Source organism: Etheostoma cragini, chromosome 10 (assembly GCF_013103735.1).
Source record: "Etheostoma cragini isolate CJK2018 chromosome 10, CSU_Ecrag_1.0, whole genome shotgun sequence".
NCBI lineage: Eukaryota > Metazoa > Chordata > Actinopteri > Perciformes > Percidae > Etheostoma > Etheostoma cragini.
Window position 1 is genome coordinate 22293349 of NC_048416.1, and position 25913 is coordinate 22319261.

Sequence of the window (25913 nt, forward strand, 5' to 3'; positions counted from 1 at the left end):
AGAGAGAGAGAGAGAGAGAGAGAGAGAGAGAGAGAGGAGATAACTGCATTACTGTAATACACAGTAATGGGGTTCCTTCTCTGTGTCCTAGAACTGTCTGACAAATGATCATGAGAGAATACATCAGCAGAGGTCAAGGCGAGGGGACAGGAGTTTAAAAAAAAAAGGAAAGTGAAAAGAACTGAATTTATACGTCAATGAGACGGAGAGAAAGAGAGAGTGATGACAGAGCGAGGGAAATAAGTGAAGCGACAGGAGAGAGAGAGAACCTGGAAACAGTGGCTTGTTAAGTGCAGTTCATGTCATTTACTTCCACTGCTGTAAGATATATAATTTAACACTTCTGTGGAGGTTAAAACTCCACACACCATGTGTGTGTGCGTGTGTGTGTGTGTGTGTGTGTGGGTGGGCGTGTGGGTGGGTAGCTGGGTGGCTAACCTTACAACCTTGCACAAGTCTGCGTCAAGTCCAAGTGTGGCATTTTCAGCTATTTGCATTATAAGGTAATTTTTGGGTATGCTGGTTTGGACTTAATATCAATATGCCCCACTTTTAACTAAAGCTCACAGTATATATGTTATAGCCATCAGAAACTCATTATGCGTCTGTTAGTTCCATGTTCATTGTATGATTGCCAACTGTGCGCAAGTGTATGTGTGTGTGTGGTTGAGACTGTGTATGCAGTTAAGCCGGGCAGACTTACATCCTCTTGAGCTTCTTGTAGGCAGAAAAGGCTCCTGCTGGGACACTTTTAATTAAGTTCTGCTCCAAGCGACTGATCGAGAGAGAGAGAGAGAGAGAGAGAGAAGGGAGGGGGTGAGAAAAAAAAGAGTTAGATGATCTTTAACAATCCCTTCGTATTAATTCAACAAGCCCATTACCCATAAACATACAATGAGACAATTCAGAATTGAATTCAGCTTCAACATGAGATTATAAATTAATTGTTTTCCTTTTGATGCTGACTTTCCCAAGGACAGAAAAGTCATTGGTTATCATGGAGTCCTGTTTACCGTACAACCTTAGCCAAGCACAAGTGCACAAAAAGATCACAAGGTGGATGTTCCAATCAACATCTACACAATATTTCTGCAGGTCGGTCATCACTTTGTAGCAGGGGCTAGTCAAGGTCACTGAGAAACGTTGAGATGAATTTTGAAGTTCAGCAGAGCTTACATGGGACCAACATGAGAATCAGAGCGACCAAAATTCGGGACCAAAATTGTTCAGTAAGACTCTGCTCAAAAGTATTCATGAGGTGCAGCGCTGTAAATAAATGTCACAAATAGCAGAGACTGACAAGTAGCTAACTGGCATCACACTTTCTGTCACTCAACCACAGTAAAATACAGGTTTCTGTGCACAATTTGCAGATGGGTTTAACTACAACTGACATCAGTATAACAATTTCTTCTTACCAATCATAATTTCTCATATTCTTTAATTTGAATATTTCATACACTCCTTTAATGAAGCCACAACACTCTTCTTAAGATGCTTCAGACTGTATTTGTGAACACATTAGATTCCTCAACTGTTTCAGGCTAAGGGCCGAAGGGAATTTATTACATCACTTTCTCTGGCAGATTGCAGAATCATTACACCATTCTGGTAGTATTCTATCTATTATTATGTTGGGAGCCATCAGAACTAGGCACAAAGCCCTCTTTGGGGGAAATGTACTCTAGTTTAGTTTCTGATCTCCTGATGATCCAGGCAACACATGTATCTATGTAGCTCATGCATTCTTTATCTCTTCTTGTGACTGTGATGGAAAAAGGAGGCAAGGAAGTAGAAATGGAGAGGAGGCAGAAGAGGAGATGAGAATATAAGGCCATGGTGTGTAGCACAAAATTAGAGAAAATGAAAGAAAGATGTGGGAAATTAGGACAATGGAGAAATTAAGAGGAGTGGCAAAGAGTGGGCAACAGAGGAGAGAAAAAAAATCTAGAGGACAAGGAGCATGCAGTGAGGTCCCAAGGCCAGCCACAGGGTCAGCTGTCAGAATGATAAATGGGAACTAATCCACCTTTCTTCTTCTCATCTTCCTCTTCAGACCCCACCCTGTCCTGCTCTTGAGCTCCACTTTCCATCCCTCTCTTTTCCTTTTCTTTACTATTCTCCCTTGATAGAAACGGTGAGGTGATGGAGATGGGGATGGGTATGTGTGTATACATCCATCACTCAATTAGTCAATCGATCAATCAATCAGTCAATCAATCAATTAATCAATCAATGTATCTTCATCTTGTATCACTATTTGTCTTTAACCACTGACATTTACACCAAGTTTACACCCATTTGTGACTGCCACCCAGTAACTGTGTTATTAAAATGAAGAGTGTAATTGGTCTTCAGTTTGAATGCAACACAAATAGAGCTGCAATGATTAATCGATTAATCAACTAGCTGTCAAGTTTGAATTTAATAGCGAACTATTTTGATAATCGAGAAGTCGGTTTGAGTAATTTTGTAAATATTATTTGATTCCACCTTGTTAAATGTGAATATTTATTCTCTACTCTCTGAAAGTAACCTCAATATCTTTGAGTTGTGGACAAAACAACACATTTGAGGAAGTCATCTTGGGCGTTTGGGAAACACTGATCCACATTTTCACCATTTTCAGACATTTTATACAAACAACTAATTGATTACTCGAGAAAATAATCAACAGATGAATCGACTATGAAAATAATTGTTAGTTGCAACCCTAAACACAACCCTTATAGGTGTCTGTTTCTTGGCTAAGTTTGCATTCTAAATTCCCGCACCTCACGCCCCTGGCAAGCCACAACCCCTTACTTTTACTGAGAGGTCAAAATAAATCAAGGATGTACTGATATTGACAGACACAATCTGCACACACAACCGGTATCAAATTATATCTGAGGGGGTTTAAAACAAGGTTGAGTCAAAGACATTTAGAGGCTCAATATCAAGGGATGTATTAAAGGAAATACATTGTAAGAGGCAATATAAAAAATCTATAAGGTGAGGCAGCGAATAAAGTAAACGGCAACTGAAACAAGGGTTTGGCAGGTGAGCATGTTCACAATGGAATGAGTGTGTGCAAATACACATGCCTGTACACACGCACAAACACACAGACAAACACACACGCACACACACACACACACACGCACGCACGCACGCACGCACACACACACACACACACACACACACACACACACACACACACACACACACACACACACACACAGACAGTTGATGTTCTAAAAAAGTTTAACACCTTGAGGCAAATTTGTTTAGCTAAATTGCTTTATGAATGTATTTGACTGGAAGAGACAGATTAACACACACAGACACACACACAAAGACACAAACACACACATGGTTGAACGCTGTGTCCATACACACACATGCACACAGTGGTCCATGCCACCAGCTTGCAGAAAGATGACTTTGTCCGTATTGGAGGACTGACAATACATCATCCTATTATACTCTATTGTTTCTGGCTGCAGCAGCAACATTTATTAAAATGGATCAAATGTGAATTCTGTTTGTGTGTGTCTCCAACATTTAATAAGATGTTATGTTGCCTGTGGCATTACATGTATGAGTGTGTGCTTGACCTTCCCAGACTGTGAGTGTACCTAATTTGTGCCCAAGTTCATACTTTGTGTGTGCATATAAAACTGGTGTGTCTGCACATTTGCGTGTACATTGGTGTGTATGTGCGTGGATCTATTACTTATGCTGGGGAGGTAAAGCGATATTGGCATAGCATTGCGGGGGAGAATGCTCCCTTACTCAAAGAGCAATCAACCAGCTGTCCTCTGTACGAACAAACAGGGTACAACAATCAATACGGATATTAAACACGTCCCACTGTGGTGTATGTGTGTTTAAATGTGTGTTAGAGACAGAAAGGAGGGTGGAGATAGAAGAGGAGGCAAAATGTATGAGTGTATAAAGAAAAAAAAATGGTTTTGCTGCTATCTCAAACAAAATACCATTATAAAACTCACAGTCTGCCACAGATTGGGTTACATGTAAGGTCTAGTTCATGGTGAAGAAGCGTCGAAGCATCTAAAGATCACAGTGAAACTGAGTGTGCTGTGTGTTTGTGAGCAAAAGTGTGTGTGTGTATGTTAGTCTGTGACAGAGAATGTTTATGTGCTTACACGGAAATAGCACAGAGGCTGCATGTGGTACTAATTTAGGCAAAATAAATTGTAAATAAAGGTGAGTTGGAATGGGAAGTATAGCCATGGAGCTACTAGTACTCAAGGTTAAAATTCACTGACTTTCCTTTTGATCGGTTTACTCTAACGGGCTATAGGGATGTGTGTAGGCACATACTGTGTATGTGTGTGTGTGTGTGTGTGTGTGGGTGTGGGTGTGTGGGTTTCTGCGTGTTTGGATTAATATTATAAAGATGACTTTTTATTCAAAGTGGATGTTGCTATTTTAAATCTTATAAATAGTTCAAAATCTAGTCTTCAGTAGACTAGAACAGCATTTCTCAACCTAATCTTTTTTAGTTAGGGCACCCTTTAAAATCCCAAGTCATCCCGGTCTAAAATGTGTTAAAAATATATTATATGGTTTATGGTATACCAGAAAACAGTTTTAAATAGATCAACACATGAAAATAAACTAACAAAACTACAAATGTGAAAAGACATTTAAAAGGTAACTGATATGTAAAAAGTGCTTTGCATGTTACACATAACATTAAAGTAAAATAAAGCAGTCTTACATTTCCACGATGCCCTCAGGGAGGTTAGCTGGTATTTCAGTGAGGCCTTTACGACGACAGTCCACAATGTTGTTGTTACAGCTGCAGCTGGGTGGACACACGGCTACCAGAGGAACACAAGCCCTCGACTCTGTCTGTGCTGGACCTGTAGACAGCAATATACAGATAGAATATTGGCTTTACAATGTTTGAATATGAGACAGCTTTTGTTGGTTTGTTGGAGAATAGGAAATTCCTCCATGCCTTCAGCTACGTTTACTACTTCTACTACTATAAATTCTGCAATCAGATTTTTGCTTCTGTTTTATTCCTTAAATTATTTATTGTATCCCAGTTCTTTTCAATGAGATTAGAGTCAGCTTCAGGGGGGAGTTTTAGTGTCCCATGTGGGTCTTTTTGTTATTTCAAAACCATTTGCATTCTGCAAGGAATACAATTATTTGAGGAATACATGCCATTTTTGGCAAGAAACACAAAGAAATTGGGATTAAAAATGAATGTTAGTACTTCTTATCATCTGGTGAAAGTATGCATGAGAATGACATGGTAGAAACTATCTCTCTCTCGGCGGTTATAGAGAGACAGGGCGATGACATGGAAAGGGAGGAAGAAAAGAAAAGTAGAGAAAAATGGGGGGATGAAGTAAAGAAAGAACAAGATAAAGAAAGAAAGACAGAGTGACAGCTACAGTAAGGGAGGGGAATGGAGAAAAGAGTAGTAAGAAGAGGTCTGCCTTGGAGCATGTAGGCAGAAAAGACAAGGCAAAAGGCTAATAAAGAGAGCACAGGCTGACAGTCTATTAGAACAGAGAGCTGAATCAGAGGCCTATAAACAGTGCCTATGCTATCTGCAGATAACACGACTGTTCTTATACTGGCCTTTTAGCTGATTACGCACTCTACATGGTGTAATTCATTCAGCACTATAAACTCAATGCTGAGCTGTCTGTAGTTGATAACAACACTACCAGTAATAATTGCCTTTATGTTTATTACAATGTAGACCTCTAGGTAAGAGTCTCTACTATCAACGACACTATATTTAATCAAAAACTTCCACTTGAATCTACTTATATTTGTATCTGTTTTGCTGAATATTTCTATGTCAAGTATTACTATAGGGGCTCAATTTTACTCTTAAGGTCATATCCCTCACCTATAGGATATTAGGAACAGCATACTAATACTGTGTCTGCCCCATTTCGCCTTCAGAACTGCCTTAATTCTCCTTGATTCAACAAGGTGCTGAAAGTGTTCTTTAGAAATGTTAGCCCCTATTGATAGCATAGCATCTTGCAGTTGATGGAGATTTGTGGGATGGACATCGAGGGCACGAAGCTCCTGTTCCACCGCATCCCAAAGATGCTCTATTGGGTTGAGATCTGGTGACTGTGGAGGCCATTTTAGTACAGTGAACTCATTGTCATGTTTGAGAAACCAACTTGAATTGATTCAAGCTTTGTGACATGGTGCATTATCCTGCTGGAAGTAGCCATCAGAGAATGGTTACATGATGGCCATAAAGGGATGGACATGGTCAGAAACAATGCTCAGGTAGGCCGTGGCATTTAAATGAAGCCCAATTGGCACTAAGGCGCCTAAAGTGTGCTAAGAAAACATCCCCCACACCATTACACCACCACCACCACCACCACCTGAATATCTCAACAGAAATTGAGACTCATCAGACCAGGCAACATTTTTCCAGTCTTCAACTGTCCAATTTTGGTGAGCTCTTGCAAATTGTAGCCTCTTTTTCCTATTTGTAGTGGAGATGAGTGGTACCCGGTGGGGTCTTCTGCTGATGTAGCCCATCAGCCTCAAGGTTGTGCGTGTTGTGGCTTCACAAATGCTGTGCTGCATACCTCGGTTGTAACAAGTGGTTATTTCAGTCAAAGTTGTTCTTCTATCAGCTTGAATCAGTCGGCCCATTCTCCTCTGACCTCTAACATCAGCAAGGTATTTTTGCCCACAGGACTGCTGCATTCTGGATGTTTTTCCGTTTTCACATCATTCATTGTAAACCCTAGAAATGGTTGTGTGTGAAAATCCCAGGTTTTAGCAGATTGTGAAATACTCAGACCGGCCCGTCAACCAACAACCATGCCCCGCACAAAATTGCTTAAATCTCCTTTCTTTCCCATTCTGACATTCAGTTTGGAGCTCAGTAGATTGTCTTGACCAGGACCACACCCCTAAATGCATTGAAGCAACTGCCATGTGATTGGTTGATCAGATAATTGCATTAATGAGAAATTGAACAGGTGTTCCTAATAATCCTTTAGGCGAGTGTAGTTCATGTGCCATTTCAATGTCTCTGCAATGGAGTGAAAAAAGGGCGGCTTTCGTCCAAAAATATTTTTAGTTGTTTTGTTCCACAGCCAAGTTAAAATAAGTGGTGGGTGAAACTAAAAGCATGCCTTTTTATTACTCCCTCGACGTAAGAAAGATGCAACAATAATCACTAGAAAGGTGCTTCAGTGTGTCCTTTAGCCATGATCTTTGATATGTAATTGAAAATCGGTTGTAAATGTGTATGAATGTCAGCTCACCATTGCAGACAAAATCCTTCTTCTGCACATCTGGGACATTAAGGCCCCTCATGTGGGCGGGGGCCATGCATTGGGTGAAAGGAGCCAAGCCCCGCCTGGCTCTGAGCCAATCAGAGAGCCAGGACAGGTGGCAGTCACAGTGGAGGCTGTTAGAGTGCAGACGCCTGAGAGGGATGGAGAAAGGAATAAGTTTGAGTGTTTGAAATGAACACAATAAATTATTCATTATCCTTTCTGAAATGTGCACTTTCTAGAGGCAACAGTCTCTCAAAAAGTCTATAAAGGTAAACTGAGTACAACAGCCCGTTACAGCAAATGTATTTGATACAGGATTCAATTAGGTTGTATTTTTTACACAGCTTGCATCCTTGGCCAGGATTGTGAGACTGTTGCTTAGGCGACCTACACACACACACACACACACACACACACACAAACAAACAAACAAACAGAGTAATATCCTCAACTCTCATTTCCCCAAGTTCTGTGGCAATATGACTCCTTTTGGAGGAAGGACACATACGGCTAAATCACAACCTATTCAGAAAGACAGAGGGAAACCGAGACACAATAAGAGACATAGGTGGGGAAGAATAGAGTAAAGGAAAGTTTCACTGAACACAAAGAATTAAAAATGTAAAAGACATTAATACAAAGAAAGAAATGGAATTAAAAAAATGAGCAAGAGGAGAAATAATGGAGCAAATAAACATATTGAGTTTTTTCATTTCTTGGAGTATTTTTGGTTATTTTGTCTTGATTTCAAAGTGGGTAGCTACAGTGAGTGTTTCTGGAAATGTTTTTATTACATGGAATGCGTCTCAGATCAATAAGCCTCTAGATCCCTTCTTTTTAAATTTCACCTGTAGCATTAATTGAATGGTAACACTCAATATATAGCGCATCAGGTGCCGTTTCAAAGTGCTAAAAGAAGGAGAAGGAGAAGGAGAGTGAGAGTGAGAGAGAGTGAGAGAGAAAGAGAGAGAGAGAGAGAGGAGAGGAAGGAGGGCGGATGAATAGCAGAATGTCTTGTCAGCATATAATATGCCAGCCAGGATATCTAGCCTTTCAGAAGACCTGCTCCCTTTGTAATAAAGCAGAGGACAAATCCTGTTATGGAACAGAGATGGGCTCATTGATGCTAGCAGCGGGGGCAGGGGGTTTTAATACTGCTCTCCCATTATAAATCCAGTTTATAGTCAAACCCCCGCAAGGAGATAGCCACGTCTCGGCCCACCCCCGGCTCAGCCTTAATTACTGACAAGTAGGATTAAAACACAGGGGAGGATGGGAAGAGGCAGGGGGTATGGAGAGTTTGCTGTATTTGTACGTGTGTGTGTGTGTGTGTGTGCGTGTGTGTGGACTGTATTTGAGTGTAGCTGTAAGTCAGTGATAGCCATGTTTGGGCTTAATGGTCGGGGGTGACTAAGGACAATGTTCTAGCGTTTCTGTGAATGTGTGTGTGTGTGTGTGTTTATTCTTAGTATTTGCTCCAGAGGGTTACAGTGCATACACACACAGATAAAAGCAATGGGATTTCTGATCTTTTCATTGGTTTAAGTTTCTGAATGAGCGACACCATGAGGTGATATCATTACTGCAAATAGAATAGATTGAATACAGCAGAAAAAGAGAGAAAAAGGAGAGGGAGGGAAGAGGAAAAGATGAATGAATGAAAAAGAATGAAAACAAAACATTAACTGAATATTTTCAAAAGCCATATGAAGAAGTCACATATTAGATGACAGGGGACACTAGTTTATTTAAAAAGAAGTTTCTACACACACACACACACATACACACAAACACACACACACACACACACACACACACACACACACACACTTCGAAAACTTCCCCGCAAATCAAATCAAGGACATCTCTAAACATTTGATTGAATAAGTTGTTTTTATAAAAGCAGCATATTCTACACTGTGATCTGAGGGTGGAAAAGAAGGAACAAAATGTAATACAGCAACAAAATAGGAGGAGGTTGAGGATGAAGAGGTAGAGTGCCAGAAGGTACAACGAGAGGAGGATGGACTGAGGTATGAATAAAGGAGATGGAGAAGAGGAGGACAAAAATGAAGAGTGGAAAGACGAGGAGAAGGAGGAGGAGAAAGGTCAACCAGTGAAGACGTTTGAAAAGAAAGCCTGAGCAACAAAAAGAGCTGATGACAGGAAAAAGGAGAACACAAAGGGAAACATGACACAAGTGACGGTATTATCAGAGAAACACAAAAGGTGCGAAAGAGTGGTATTATAGGGAAACCAGAAAATTCATGAAAGGAGAGGCTGAAAAGAAAAGAAAGATTGGCTGAGGAAGATGTAAAAAATTAGGAAAACAAAAACAGGAAATGTAAAATGGGATGCACACATAGCAAAGAGGAGGAAAGAAAAAATGGACGAAAGAGGAAATCAGAGGTGGCAGTCACTCACTTTTGACAGAAAACAGAAGCAGACGAGGGCTTCTGTTTAAAAGATATTGGACATTGGTAACTCTGTCCTCAATCTGCTGGCAACTGCGTATCTGTGCTGCTGCCTGAATCCAATATTGTAAAGGCTGATTTCAAGCTCTATTGCCACTAGAGTTACAATAGTATGCAGGAAATACAGAAACCCTGCCACATGAATGGCTGTTGAGGGAAGATGCCGTTCAAAAGTTAAACGGGAATAATGGTCGTAAAAGATAAATGACCTTCTGTGACTGTTATGCTGCTTACTTTTAGAAAAACCCTATTTATGAATGTTATGTAGTGTCTGGTAATTTGGGGAGGAAATCCCATTCTATGCATGCTGGTTTGGCAGATTTCAACCCCAGTGTGGCCAGCAGGAATGCAACCAATGGTCTGACTCTCAGACAGCCCCAAAGGATTAGGGGTAGTCTCTCTTGAGATGACGTGCCATTGCCTTGGCAACTGTAAGAACCTTTCTAATTAATCGGAAAGGATGATTTTGAGTGGGGTTCATATTGGTGTGTGTGTGTGTGTGTGTGTGTGTGTGTGTGTGTGTGTGTGTGTGTGTGTGTGTGTGTGGCATGCGTGTGCTCACATCAGTAACATCAGTGTAGGAGGTTTCTCCAAATGAATCAAAGTAGATTGAACTATAGAGCCTAAACAAGTCTCTCTTGTGCTATTTATTTGGTTACAATTACTCAAATGTGTGTGTGTGTGTGTGTGTGTGTGTGTATGTCTGTGTGTGTGTGTGTGTGTGTGTGTGTGTGTGTGTGTGTGTAATGGCCACATGATTATTCACAGTCATGAAACAATAGAAGAGTTGGTCTCTTATTATGGCATGATTAAATGATCACATACAGACCCTGCTGCCATGCTGTGTGTTTTGGTGGCGTGTGTATATGGAAGTGAACTTGAACGTAAACATTATTTGTGTGTGCATACTGCACGTTTCAACATACTTGGTTTGCATGTAAGTAGGCAATAATGCATCTCTGAGAATGTGTGTACGTGTAAATGTGCAACCACAGAGTGCGCGTGTGTGAGCATCTGTGGTATACGTTAGTAGTTTTCTGTGTGTTTGTGTGTGTGTGTGTGTGATTGAGTGTTATACTCACAGTGTCCGCAACTTGGGCATGTGGTTGAAGCTGGACAGCGGGATGAGTGTGATGTTGTTGTTGTTGAGGGTGCTGGATGGAAAAATAGAGAGAATATAGAGGGGGAGAAAAGAGAAAAACAGACTGTTAGAAAATTAAGACCCTGGTGCCACTTTTTGGTCTGGCAGTTTAAACTGTGACGCAAAATAAATTAAATTCTATCCCAAACGTAGATTTGAGTCCTTGTCCCTGACCTCTCAAACCTCAAAGTCTGGATATGAGTGAGTCATAGTTAAATAAGTTTACAAGAACCTTTGTCCATGGCAGCGGTGTTCCCCACAGTAGTCAAGATGAATTCTGAGAACCACCTTAAGACAGCTAATAGAATAGCAACTAATCAAAAATGTATTCCTCTACACCAAAAACACATTTTTTAGGGTTTTCTATAATACATTTTCTTCTGAAGTACTGGATGGTTCTATCCCCTCAGCTTCTAGAAAATTACTCCAATTAAAAAATCAATAAGATAAGTGGTAGATAAGGAGATATTGCTTTGTTTTTAGGGAAACACTGGTCTCCTGATGTTTTAAAAAACAGTTATTTTATTTTTAATCTTATAGTGTACTCTGAAATCCCAAAACAACTGTTAAACTAAATTAAAGGGAATAAAAAAATACATGTTAATGGTTTAAAGCTGTGCATGATGACTTATCCTGGTAACATATGAACTTTAATTGTTTACCACTGTTTAACTTGACTTCTGTGGATGAAAGAAAGAATTTAGTTTAGTAATGTAGTTCAACATAGGAACATTTAGAAATGCCTGAAACAGTACATTTCTTTTAATTATTAAAGAACAGAATGTATTTTCCTAGACCAGAGATTGTTCCTTTGGTTTCTCCTTCAAAGTTTTTCTTTATCTGAAATGACGGTCTCAGAATGGATAATGTAGTAATGATAATGTGTAAAACCCACTAAGGCAAATTTGTAATGCTGGGTTATGTACATAAAATGTACTCAATTAGAATTGAAATCAAACAAGCATCGCTGGTTCTGTTTTCAATATCATCAAAACTGCAACACACGGAAAATCCGGACCTTCTGCCCATGGTGCCGCTATTGTGCCAAGTCATCACATTGAGTTTTAACTTATTATTTATTAAGACAAAAGAACAAACACATTAACACATGCGCTTGATCTCTGTTTCTTCCATTTCTGACTTATAAGCGGGTCACTGCTGTCTCTGTTTATTAGTTCTCTCATGAACAAGACTCTGTCTCATATTTAGTATTGTTCTATCGTGGAATGTAAAAAAAAGGTCTTTAAAAACAAACACACATACACAAGAAATCCCACCTGTTGAAGAAACTCAATGCATATTGATTCTCTGTGATTTTCATGTACAGAAATGGAGACAGAAATGAGAGCAAAGAAGAAAAAGGACTGCTATACCATTGAAGCGATGCACAGGGGATTTAGATTGCATTAACAGACTCGTACAAGCTGGAAAAGCTGCATATACAAAACACTCGAGGGGTGGGGGAAATATATGAGAACACAAGCAGGTCCCTCATGACTTCAGCAATGCACACAGAAATTACGATACTGCAATACAGACTTGACAAAGACATACAACTGGCATTATGTGGTCATAATGCAGTGAACATGATGTGAAAAACCGAGCCAATGTTTTAGTTATTATCTTTAGAAGTACTGTAGGCTATGCATTAGGCTCAGTCTTTTTGTTTTGTTTTTGCAGATTTTTACCCCCAAATCTTAGATGTTTAAAACAATTTTGACCTTAAAACGTGTTGTTGTTGTTGTTGTTAATGATGAAAGTTTTTTCCACTTACTTCCACTGTTAGAGAGTGAAGCAAAGAATTGGAAGGTAATGCAAATAAACTCAAATTTTTGTGCCAGATGTGCAAATAGTTAAATAAAAACAATAAAATAAACAAGTTAATAAAAAAAAATTCCCAATTGATTTAGCAAAAATACAACATTATACAGCAAAAGATAATGACCCCTTATTGTATCTTGTGAGACTGTCCAAATAGCTTGAAGTAAGATTTTTACAGTACAAAGTCAACATTAAAAACATCAGTACATGAGAGATCCTTGTTACTTTAGGAATCCAGGGATTTCTAAAATTTGTACTACAGTACAGTTTTTCTGGTGGCTTGTGGGAGCCAACATTAACACAACCCAATGCAACCATTTGCTTTGTTTTTGCCCAAGTTTCATGGATCATTAATTTCACTGGATAGAAAATAGGGCTAGTTTACTTTACATATCACCCGAAACCTTGTGTGTTCAAAGAGTCATTGTTTCAGGATAAATGAAGACTGAGCGGTCATTTTTTATAACAGAAACCCATTCATTTTTCACGTTTGACAATGTGTTTTTAATGCGTTCAGACAAGGACAAGGTCGGCTTTCTCTCTGAAAAATACCCCAAATTTCGGATGAGGATTTGTTTTGTTTTTATCAACATCTGAAATATGTTTGTGCCTGAAAATACAGTGTGACCATGATGAGGGTTTGGATTTCACTGACAAAAATCAAGGATGGTTTGTTTTACAAACTGTTCAAAAATGGCTCATTACCGGGCGTTTACTATGTTTTTACTAACACCCACTCAGCCTTAAAATAGACTGTTCTTGCTTCCCTCTGTTGATGTTACTACTTTTCTTTCTCTTTAATTCCCTTTCTTTCCGATTCTCTTTCTACATTCCCCTCCCTGCCAGTATAGCCTCAGTGGCCTTGGTAGACGGATAAAGTTTCACACTCACTCTCACATACACACACTTACACACACATTAGCAGTGCTGCTATGGTCAGCCCTGTCAGGGGTGATTCCACCCAGTGTATATAATTTAATTGTGAAATAACAATAATTTCCCTCTGCAATTTCCCCGTCAGATTTTCTCCCACTCACTCCCGGTCCGGTCCACATCTCTCTGCTTTAATAAAGTAGTGACAAGACTAATTTAAGCCAAGATAAACACTAAAAACATCATTTAGAAGTCTACAACTATGTTTTATATTGTGGCTGTTTTTCCCCCAGCTTATTTAACACACCCCTTGGCCATGGCTGCACTCTTAAAAAATCGTAGATGCTCTTGGATTTGTAGTAAAAAGTGCATTTTGGCCGAGAGAGCAACCATGGCAGAAAGTTCCCTGTTTAACATTATACAGATACAGTGGATAGTAAAAGTGAAATTGCCCCACCAAACTACTTGAATGAGTCATAGTTTGCCTTACATGTTGTGCAATCACTAACAAAATTGTACTAACTCAAACACAACAAAAACGTGTCGTTTGCCCAGAAAACATACATATGGTATGAAACATGTAATTTTAAAATTGTAGGTGTATTTTAAAACTAAAAGAAATTTCCAAAAGGTTTTATTGATGCTAAAAGCTGGTGGAGTGATATAAACTAGAGGGAATTAGCATTCTGTGCACATGTGAATCTCTAAACCAGTATGATTCAAGTCGTTGGTTTTACAGTGTAAAGAATTGGATTGGTCCAGATGGGGATATTCCACTGGTATTGCACTCCACCTTATTTCTAAACTTTATAATCCTGCAGCCTTGACAGATCCCAACACTCCATACTGTACTTCCACCACACAATCACACAGCACAAACCGGAACATTGGCCATGCGGTTGCGGTCCCATTTACAAATGTTTCACAACTGATGCTATATGGTTAGGAAATACTTTGTGTACTGTGTTAGCATCCTGTGTTGTAACTGTTTCCAAAGTGACGTTATGACTTAAGCGAGAAAGCTTTATTTTTCTTCTCTTTAATAGCATATGTTTTAGTTAATATTGCTTCATATTCTGGAGCTGTGTGGAGCCACAGATTTGAAGATTCATGATTTATTGGTCAAATAAGATGGTTAAAGGCGCAAATATGACTAGTTGTTTGTCTTTGTTCTGTCATTCATTTTAAGGTGGGTAATATTTTTTTACTCTTTTTTGTTATATATCTTCCTCCTAATAAAATAAAAAAAAAACCATCATATGTATAGATTCTAACACAGATTTAGCCAAAATTTAAAGTCCACATTTTACGGGAAGCTTGTTGCCCTGCATGTTAATTATTAGAAAAAAGCCTGTTTGAAAAAAATAATCACATTTTGTTTTTGCAGTCACAGTACAAAAAGGCTCAAGGACTAGTCCAACACTGTTTGTGACACACACTATTTCTATTACAAAACGCCTATTCAGCTCTATTTTTTCATTTTAATTTGAGATAGGCTCCAGTGACCGCTGCAGTGCTATTGCAGGATAGATCCATGATCCCTGAATGTGTGTGTGTGTATGTGTGCGTATACATGCCCGTATGTGTGTGCGTTACAATTAAGTGTGTATTCTAGAGTCAGCATGTTACAGTACACGCTTAGGAATGTCTGCATGTGTGTTTGTGTGTGTGTGTGTGTGTGTGTGTGTTGCGATGCAGTGGTCTCTCTTTTGCAGTAAATGGGCCTCTGCAGTGAGTGATGGAGGAGACTCTTTAGAGGCTAGCCAAAAGGGTGATGCTATCACTTGTGTTTGTGCGTACATGTGTGTGTGTGTGTGTGTGTGTGTGTGTGTGTGTGTGTGTGTGTGTGTGTGTGTGTGTGTGTGAGAGAGAGAGAACGAGAGATAGAGAAAAAGATTGATGTTATCATATGTGTCTTTGCTGCAGCCTACATGCTGAGGTCAAAGCCTTCCTTGTCAATCTTTCCTCCCTCATGCACACAGAAACACACACATCCACAAGATTAACTGGCTATTCATGGAGGTCAACATAATTTCTGCTCTATATTTAAGATCCTGGACATTAAGCCAGGCATGACAAATATGTTAAGTAATAAAGAACTACTATAAAACAGCTTCAGACAACAAAGTAACAACTTTTTTCAGTATTTGTCAAAAACAAAATAAATACCAATTTGCATGTATTTCTTTCCCTATAATATACTGTATGTTAGATGTAATATATGTTATATTTCATATCGAATTTGTCCCACATGACAGAAAAATAATCTTAATGGTGCAAACGTTAAAAATAACTTAGCTAATGTGAGTGTGGGGGATAGCAATGTTTGTATGTAAATGTGCTGTATTTATATAGCGCTTTTCCAGTCTTAACAACTGCTCAAAGCGCTTCCCCATTCACACACTGTGCCCGGGGCTGCCGTACAAGGTGCCACCTGCTCATCAGATAAACATTCACACACATTCACACTCCGATGCGCAGCACCTGGGGCAACTCGGGGTTCAGTGTCTTGCCCAAGGACTCTTCGATAATGACTGCAGGGGCGGGGATCAAACCACCAACCTTCCGATTGGCAGGCAACCGCTCTGCTACTGAGCCAAAGCGGCCCCGTATGTAAGTTCAAGGTCTTAACTTCCTGTGTATCCCAAGTGTCTGAGTGTTCTTTGCTTTTGGTTTGAGATGCTACCCACAAGGTCACACTTTTGTGAATGTAAAATAAGTAAAAGGAAACATCTCTCTTGATCTATATATTTGTGTCTGGTTGCTCTCGAGTTCTGTTCAATAGTATATTGTATCTATTTGTGTCTGGCTTTGGCTGTGTGTGTGTGTGTGTGTGTGTGTGTGTGTGTGTGTGTGTGTGTGTGTGTGTGTGTGTGTGTGTGTGTGTGTGCGGGTGTAATAAAGTAATTTTCTATTAGTCTCTATTATGCTCAATCAGCCTTAACAGACACAGATCAATACACTGACAAAATGTCTGAATTGCAAGAGCCACTAAAACACAACACAACAATGTAACTTTATGACTGTGATTACAACCAATATTGACTTCACGTTCAATACGATTATTCTCTTTTGTAATCACAAACATTAGTTATGGTCTTGTGAAAAGGAACCCAGTGAAAGAAGAGCTTGGATCACTGAATTACGAAAGACAATGTTAAACCTATCAGTATTGAATTGTCCCTTTATTATTTAAAATACTATTTTTTTTTTTTATTTCTAGTATACAAGAGCCAGTTAACAGAAGTCTTATCATTGCTACCAGTATTAAAACGCCGTCATTTATTACAATTGTCTGCAATCATTGTGGAATTTTAGACTTGTTCAACAGCTTATGTCTCATTTCAGATAGAATTACTGGACAAAAAACCTTCCGGTGCATTTGGACCTACTCTGAGATCTAAAAATCAATACTCCATTGTGGGAATAAGACCACAAACTGAGTGCAAAACAAAGCAATTTAATGACCCTACTTATAACTGCATTGTTATTATGATTGACCAGGCTGCCTCTAATAATTGCAAAGAAATCTTTGATGTGACTAAACAAAGATTCTAGAAACACAGTTGCTTTTAGGTGAATACCACATATTTCAACCCGGGAGATGCTCTGCAAGCGGTTCCTCTTATCATTAGTCTCACACTGTATCTCCACAGAGCTCTGAAGTAAGGTCTGTCGGCACCACAGATAAAGTTTAGGATAGGAAGAAAAAATGCTCTGGGGTTGCTTACATTTCTATAAACCAATCACAATTGTCTAACATCTGTGAGCTGGGAAGGTACGTGTGTCAAGTGACTTCATTGGTTTTGCCAGGTGAATGTAATTAAAGAGCTAATTCAAGAGAATAAATGAATTAGGATTAAGGCCCGGTCACATCAGCATTCAAAATAGCAACTTTTGCAACACAATCTATTATTTCAATAGAAACACTGCTTGTCACATGGATTATTTTAGTTGGGCCCTTTCAAGGTTTGACTGGACTTTTAAAGCTCGCTCACATACAGTAGTTACATCTTAGTTTTAATTGGAGGACATTTTGGTTGGCAGCTTGTCAAAAAAAGAAAAGAGATTAAATGTAGACTCTCAACATTTTTCTGTAACCTCTGCCTTCTTGTGAAATGAATCCATCTTTAAACAGAAAAAAAAATTTCATGCCAACTCCAAACAAGTTACCATGCAGCCTGGTCAGCAGTCAGTCCCTGAGAATTGTGTTAGCAAAGGGCTTCTCTATAAACATTTTCCCAAGCTGCTTCAATGGACCAATGTTTTACTTACACAACTAGCTTAGCTAAATCTTGCATGTGAAAACTCAAACTCTGCCTTCATACTTGTAAAATCAAGCCATTGTTATTGAGCAGCATGCTACGTGCATGCTCCTTCTCTGGAGGTTGCTGAATGTTGCTGCGGGACATCACTAATGTATGAAGGATAGGTAGGGGGAAAAAGCAAAAAAAGGAGAGAAATACTGCATTAAATAAAATGTTAATTCAGTGCTTGTACTTGTTTTTTGTGGATCATAATCAATGTTTACAAAGAAAAATCCAAGACCCTAGCCAACCTCCTTTACTCAATACAACTTGTCTAAAACCTAAATAAAACGCAAGTGAAAGGTTATGCTGTTATTAATGTTTTCAGGCTAAATCAAGCTAACACACTTGTTTTCTAAATGGAACATTTTCAGGATTGAAATTGCAATTTCAGTGCTGTGACTGAAAAAATATTGATTACAAAGATTAAAATGGGGCGAACAACAAACGGGGTAGACAGGTTAACACGGGTTTGGATTGTATCAGAGAGGAGAGGATTGTTGATTGTCATTCAAAGCAGGTATTAAGATAAACTGTGAAGCCAGTGTAAACATTGATTTTGCAGGAGTGTGGGTGTCAACAGGTTAAAATGCATCCAATGGCTGGGAAGATCCTTGAGTATAAAAATGTAATCTTAATCTGTTTAACATAAGCATTGATGTGCAGCTGTAGCTGAAGCTTAACACTACCAGAAACTGAATATCACATGCAGTACAATATTATTCACTCACTCAAAAATGCTAAATCAAACTATAAAATGGACAAACTCAAACCTCCAAAACCCAGGGATTTATTTTGTATTTTAATAAAGCTGTGGTGATCCTAATCACTTACCAGTTACCTATGAAACACATATTAGAGAAAGGGAAGTTGGGCGGATATGCTTTCTTGCCACGAGTTAGAAGAGAAGATACCACTGCCATGTACAGCAAATATGAAGCTACATCTAGCAGCCAGTTAGCTTAGCTTAGCACAAAAACTGGTAACGGGCAGTAACATATGTGCAGCACATAAAAGTGTAAAAGTGTAATATTTAGACTTTAGCTTTTGTATGGATTAAACAAACAAGGTGTGTTGGTGATGTGTGGATACATGTGGATCTATCTATCTATCTATCTATCTATCTATCTATCTATTTATCTATCTATCTATCACAAATTAGTACTTTACTCTTTTTAGTTCACCGGATGTAGAATGTGTTCTGTTGCAGTTGTTTTTGCTTTGACATGATTTCTAACAAGCATTTATTTCTCTGAGAGCTTTCCCACACAGACGGTGAAAAGGGGCCAACTATCGAAAGGCCTAAAAGACTCTTTATGAGTTGTGTGGAGAGCCCTCAGCATCTTCCCCGAGGCCTCATTACAGCTTTAGGAGAGGAGGCAAAAGACACTTCACTTCCCTCCACCAATCACTCATTTCTTTAACGCTTTCATGCTCACCATTCACCCGTTCACTGTAGAGAATGCAAGCAGCTAAGAGAGACCCCAAAATGTATGTCACTTTATGTGCCAACCATATACAGGTCACATAACCATTACACTCTTAATTTCTTCTATTCACTCCTTCAACATTAGAGAAACAGGGGAGGGGAAATATCTGTCTATAGGTAGATGTTATGTATGTGTCTCTGTGTGTTACCACTTCTATACAGTACATCTATACATCTGTACATACTTGTGCCACACAATGGTGCACGAATCACACAATGCAGCAGCCTGATGCAGGTGTGTTTGTTGGAGGGTATAGGTGTGTGTTCAAAGGCATTGCTGTGTGCTTTGTACATTTGTGATTTGTGAGTGTAAGTAGGTTAGGTTTAGAGAACAACAAAAGGACAAAAACAGACAGAAGGACAAAATGTTTCTAAGAGTGTAAATGAATGTGAGAATGAAAGCTTGTGTGTGTGTGTGTGTGTGTGTATGTGTGTGTGTGTATGTATGTGTGTGTGTGTGTGTGAGAGCAAGAGAGTGCTAAAGCTATGAGACAGAGAAACAGAATGAATAGGATATGTGAATGAATACTTCTGTTGATCATTTAGTGTGTCCCTTTTGATCAGGATATTTCAGCTTGCAGCCTGTAGCGCTTTTTGACCCTGTTGACTGTAACACCAAACTCTAAAGATCCAGGAGGTCTGCAAATAGGCTTTAAGGGTCTTCAGGTTTGTAGTGGTTGAATTGTCTCATATTTGAACTTTCCCACGGGGTTTAATGCCTGCTTTACGGCTTTACCCTGGCAGCCTGGTGTTAGATCTTGCATGCGTGAGTGTGTTTTGTTTTTGTGTGTATGTGCGTTTGTGCCCGTGTGTGTATTTGTTTTGTTGCATACATATATGTGTATGTGAATGTGTGTGCGTGAGCGAGCAAGCTAGTTTAATGAACTCTTGAGTGTTTGGGCAACCAAAGTCGTGCAATTTACTCCTCTCATCTCTGAGAAAATTGACATTTCCAAGTTGTTGCCGTTGGAAACCACCCTGAGAAAGCTCAACTGTGTACAACTTAAACCGAAAAAGCACTGCAGGGTTGATATAATTAGTAGTTAAGGTATTTTCAGACCTAATCTTGAGCTTTGCCGCATTTATAGTCTAAAAATATATTTACAATAAAAGCAGCATATGACAGATCACATTTCAGGTGATAAACAGAACAGTAATTTTTCATTTTAAAATCCAATCTGTTATTTTTCTGCTGAAACTACGGCTGCACAAATGGAAGCAACAAAAAGTTACTGTATCAGTGCTTCAATTAAGTGATTGATAGATGTTTGCATTATTCCTCACTGATGCCAGTAGGTGCTGAGCGCTGCAAGGTTTTTTTGGATTGCCCGATTGACAAAGGAGGGAATTTGGTCTCTTGGTGTAGAGTTTCAACAGTATTAAACTTGAAATATGAAGGTATTTTTGTGACTCTTTGAAGTAGGGTTTAAATAGTAGGGTGAATGTTGAGTAAAGTAGTAAAAGCTGCCCCTAAAACCGCAGTCTAATGATGTTGATTTTAATCAAATGAACTGACACTGAGCAAACAAGGATTCAGGATGATTATCGTGGGGATTATCATTAGGACAAATCCATGTGGTTTGGCAGAAGACTGTTTGTATATGTGTGTGTGTGTGTGTGTGTGTGTGTGTGTGCGTGTGCGTGCGTGTGCGTGCATATGTAAGGGCGAAAAACGGATATCTGTGTGAGTCTGTGTATAAACCCAATGCCAGGCTATTGCTTTCTGATATTTCACAATATGTCACCCTTGTATTGCGATTGATTACAAATGCTTCGAGGGTTTCCAAAATGAAAATCTGCAAGCAAGACACGGAAAAGCGAGGGAGAGGGGAGAAAAAAAGAGACTAATAATATGGGAGGGAGGAAGACGGGTAGAAACAGAGAGGTACATAAAAATCTACTGATGAGACCATTACACCTTAAACGGGAACAAATTAGAACGCAGATTGCCTCTCTTCGTCCCTCTTTCTTTTGCTCTCCTATAATCTTTTCTCGATTGTCTTGCAGCTCTGCTAGATTTCCACCTTATATCACATCTCTCTCTCTCTCCCTCTCTCCCTCTCCTGCTCCTCCTCTCCCTCATCCCATTCACTCCTCTTCTTTCCTGTCCTGCCACCCAGTGGGATGTGATTAATTGTGAGTGGGTCAGACTGCTGGCACCAAGCTCTTCCAATATCTGACGCTATTCCCACCTCTGCACAAGCTCTGTTAACCGCCCCTCCCCTTTGTGAACCACCTGCTACTGACTGAACATGTTGCCTGTTCCTTTGTAGCATAGCCTGAGTCAAACATTTGTGGACACTCTCTCCAGTTTTTTTAGGTGTTTTTTTTTTTAAGCAAAAAAAAAGATCAGACAATTTTGATTGTGCACAGACTCATGTTAGAACATTGCAGCAACACCGATATAAATAATTTACATTTAAATATCTAATTTGTGAACATGTTAACTTAATACAACTCCTAACTAAAATCTACAATGTGTGCCCTCATCAAGACAGCATACAGCTGTATATAGCAACATATACACAAATAAAATTTCTAAATCCCAAACTAAAGAACTCTCATTTGGAAGACAGACGTTACCTTATACATTCGATCACAGGCAATCTTGGTTAATTTTTCCCTCCTATATTCCTCAACCATCACCCTACCAAATGTTGTACGGATATTTCTAAATTCTTCTGGTAGCCATTGACCCACTCTTTCTCTTTTTCTCAAATTCTGTATCTTTCTGGCCTTTTTCTCTCGCTTTCCCATACCGCCTCATCCCTCTCTCTCTCCCCCTTGCTCTCTCAGGTCAGGTCAGCCCTTTGTGTTTGCCAGGGCGCTGGTTGTTGCCAGAGTGTGATGGCTCTGCTGAGCTTGCTGACTCAAACAGAAGCCAAAAGGCCAGCCAAACCAAAATCACTGAACAGCAGAAAGCTGCACTGCTCTGTTCTTTTTTGACCCTTCTGTCCACAGACACACACACACACACACACACAATAAGATTTAAAAACATGCATCTATTGAAAGTGAATTTGCTTTTTCAGAAACCTCTACAGTATACACACACACACACACACACACACTAGCCTTTGTATAACTAAACTCTAGGTTTAAGAAAGGTTCTTTTCATAGGCTTCGATCCAGTGCCTGTGCGTCAGAGATATAAGTCAGATCTGGAGGCAGGACGCGACCACAGAAATACAATCGTTACTGGGGGTGGCTGGGTCTGGAAACATACCAACAGCATTGGGGGTGTTCTGAAATGTGGGTGGGGGGCGGGCTGGGACAGACACGCACGCAAGCACGCACGCAAGCACGCACGCTCATACACAGCAAGGGTATTTCACCATACATGGGACAAACATGCAGAAATACAAATTCTTTTGTATTCCTTCACAATAGCGGAAAAGAATAGATACTTGACAGCATATATATCATTCATTACAAACTGTAGACTTGAAAAGATTTTATCTGCTAACTATGTTTAGTTTTTTCTATATTAAGTGTGGCGGATGAGTAATTCAATGAGTAATTTATGTGTTAGCTCTCCCAGTATGTCCCAGCGTGTCACTCAAGTAGCGTGCTTAACCGACCGAGTGCAAGCAATGCCATTTGGCAGCACTTCTGGCAGTCTTTGTGTGTTTATGGGATGATTTCTTCATAATAGTGCTGTTGAAAACATCATTAAAGAGGAACACTGACACTTCTATTCCCATCCCAACATAGCCATGTCATATTTTTCTCAAGTTAAACTTGAAGCCATGAAGGTCAAAAAGAAAGTGAGGTGGAAGTAAGGCTGAGAAGTCAACAGCCACCAGGTAATACAATTCATGCCTCCAGCTTACACGCTTGATACACATCATTCTGTTTTCTTCACTGCTTTTCTCTCTTGATGTTTAAAAAAGTTATTTTGGTCTTGCTGCTTGGTTGGATGATCACTGAACGTCCTTAATTTGATGATGTCAGAGTCTAGTCTAACTTCCATTGGTTCAAAGTAGGGGCTGAATTAGAAGAGTAGATGCAAGAGTAGAATTTGCAATCCCACTTAATAAGAGGAAAGGGAGGTGGGAGATGATGAAGAAGAAAAAATAAAATAATGGCAGAAAAAGGTGAGGAGGGAAGAAGAAAGGGGAGGAGAATAAGGGAGATACAGAAAGAGAAGAAAGGGCAAACAATCAAGAAAACAAGAGGGAAGGAGGGATGAGAAAAGATAGAAAGGAGGTAGACAGAAGAGAGAAGTAAATATTGCAGATAAAAAATGATTGAGAAGAAAACAAGAAGACAAGACAAGAGGGAAGACACATAAGATGAGGAAAGCAGGAACGAAAAACGTGTGTAAGTGTGTTTGCGAGAGAGAGAGAGAGAGAGAGAGAGAGTTTCAGGCATAGTGAAAGTCACCTTGTGGAGCTACATTGCACTAAGCAACTCTGTCTGTCGCCCGTTATGAATTATGACAGTTGCTGGTTGGACAAAACTCGCAGGCACGCACGCACGCACACACACACACGCACGCATGCACGCACACACACACACACACACACACACATTCTATCTTTTTTCACTCTGTCCATCTCTCTAGGTGGTACACCCTTTTCCAGAAAGCTTTACTTCATGGAGAAGAGCAATCATAAAATATGCAGCTGTTCCTCCGCTCTTTAGAGTGCTTCTTAGACCCTCTTTCTGTGCGTGTGTGTGTGTGTGTGTGTGTGTGTGTGTGTGTATGTGTATGTAGGTATGTCACGTTATGGCGGTGTTAGTCTTCTCTTTTCTATTCTATTTTTCTAACCATCTTGTCATTCCTCTCTCCATCTGTCTCTCTTTGTCACACCCTGAATTTCTGTCTGTCTTGTCACAGTTTCAGTTTTTAAAAAATTGAATTTATTTCAGTTCAGTGGACATTATTGCAGTGGATCTGACCTGCTTCTCATTCACTCTCACTGTCTTTCATGCTCAATCCATCCTCGTCCCCCCACGCCATTTTTCCGTTACATTGGCAGAAAGGTAGGTTTCCTGCAGGAGGGAATCAAATATGGCTGCATACTCAGATAGTGTTGCTTATTTCTTTTAAATGTTGGCTTTATCTGTACATTTGCAGCACATTTGCTTGTATATGCCTATAGGTAGTCCCATCATTAATCTGCAAATTATATCTGAGTTTATGCAAGTGCACTGAAATCTTACAAATATTTCAACTTATTTAGATTTAAAAAGGTGTAAACTGATTGTTAGCGTACTGAATTTACTTTATACTTTAACAAATCATCATGACATGTAACCATTACGAATTGTCTTGTAAGTGCTGCTGTTTGCAAAATTGAAAACATCCTGCCAAACAATTGCAGATGCTTGTGCAAATACTTTGGTATTCATCTAAAACTCGTATCCAGACTGACGTCCAATAAGTGAGCAGGTAAGAATTGAGCTTTTGGCTCAAGCCCACTTCCATAGATGCCGAATGGTGATTTTTCTGAAACTGAACGGGTAGAGATTATCTGATTTCTGATGGTTTTGATGGCATCGAGCCTGCAAATAAATCAAGGCAACAAGTGGCTTCAGAAATCCATATTAGTATAGTACAAATATTGTCATAAAGTCACATCCAATATTCAAACATGTCACTCAACAAAGATGCAAGAAACTGTACTTCTGAAGCAGTAATGCCTTCAGATATAAATCCAAAACCCCACCAGCATTAATAATGAAACTCTTTAAAGGATAGAGTGCTACAAATATCTTAGACTCACCCTAGACAAAAGACTGAGCGTTGACACACACATACGACTGACATCCAGACTCTCTGCAATCCACAAACTCAAAGGACTTTCATTTGCACCTCTGCCTTCTATTGCTGCTCTACAAAGTATATTTCAACCAATTCTCTTCTGTTTTTCCCCATTTCTTCTGCCTCCAATTGTATCAAACTCATATTCATCACACACATCCAAAATGATTGGCCTCCCCTACCCCAACAGCGAGGTAAATACACACAGAGCACCCACCACAGTGTATGACCCTCAGGTAACGCTTCAACCCATTCTTACCCGCTATGGCAGGAATGTTGTCCCCTTTTCCACAAGCATCACTTAACAAAACACATTGGTAACTTTCATGTGTGTAGGTGCATTGAACATGTCATTGTCCTGGGAAAGAAGTAATGGTGGTTTTCTTAGTTGTAAAGACAGCTTTGAAAAAGACAAGTTTCAACAGTGAACCAGAGTGCAGTGACTTTGCAGCAAAGTGCAGGACATATTGTATATTCCCATCACCTTCAGAATTATACAGCATTCAGATCCAAAGATAAATGATTATTTGAAAACTCCCTTTCTTTACATTTTCTGACTGAGGTGGAGATTCTTTTGAAAAATGAAACTGGTTAATACTATTTATACCTGATAATGATCAAGTACTTATCATCTATTTTCATTAATCTTCATTGTCAGCAGAGCAAAAAAACTCGAGAGATCAGTGAACGAAAACCGCATCTAATTCAACGGGTTGAAAACCGGCCTAAGAACTATTATAAAT

At 39.4% G+C, this 25913-nt stretch overlaps 1 protein-coding gene across 1 annotated transcript in view; it reads right to left on the reverse strand.

Annotated features, from left to right (window-relative positions):
* slit3 (slit homolog 3 (Drosophila)) overlaps positions 1 to 25913 on the reverse strand; it is a 231777-nt gene that overhangs the window by 55721 nt on the left and 150143 nt on the right. Inside the window, exons 7-10 of the mRNA XM_034883388.1 lie at positions 10852 to 10923; positions 7281 to 7444; positions 4730 to 4874; positions 704 to 775 (exon numbers count right to left, since the gene is read on the reverse strand). Coding sequence (XP_034739279.1) covers positions 704 to 775; positions 4730 to 4874; positions 7281 to 7444; positions 10852 to 10923 — 453 coding nt within the window. The remainder of the gene's footprint in view (positions 1 to 703; positions 776 to 4729; positions 4875 to 7280; positions 7445 to 10851; positions 10924 to 25913) is intronic.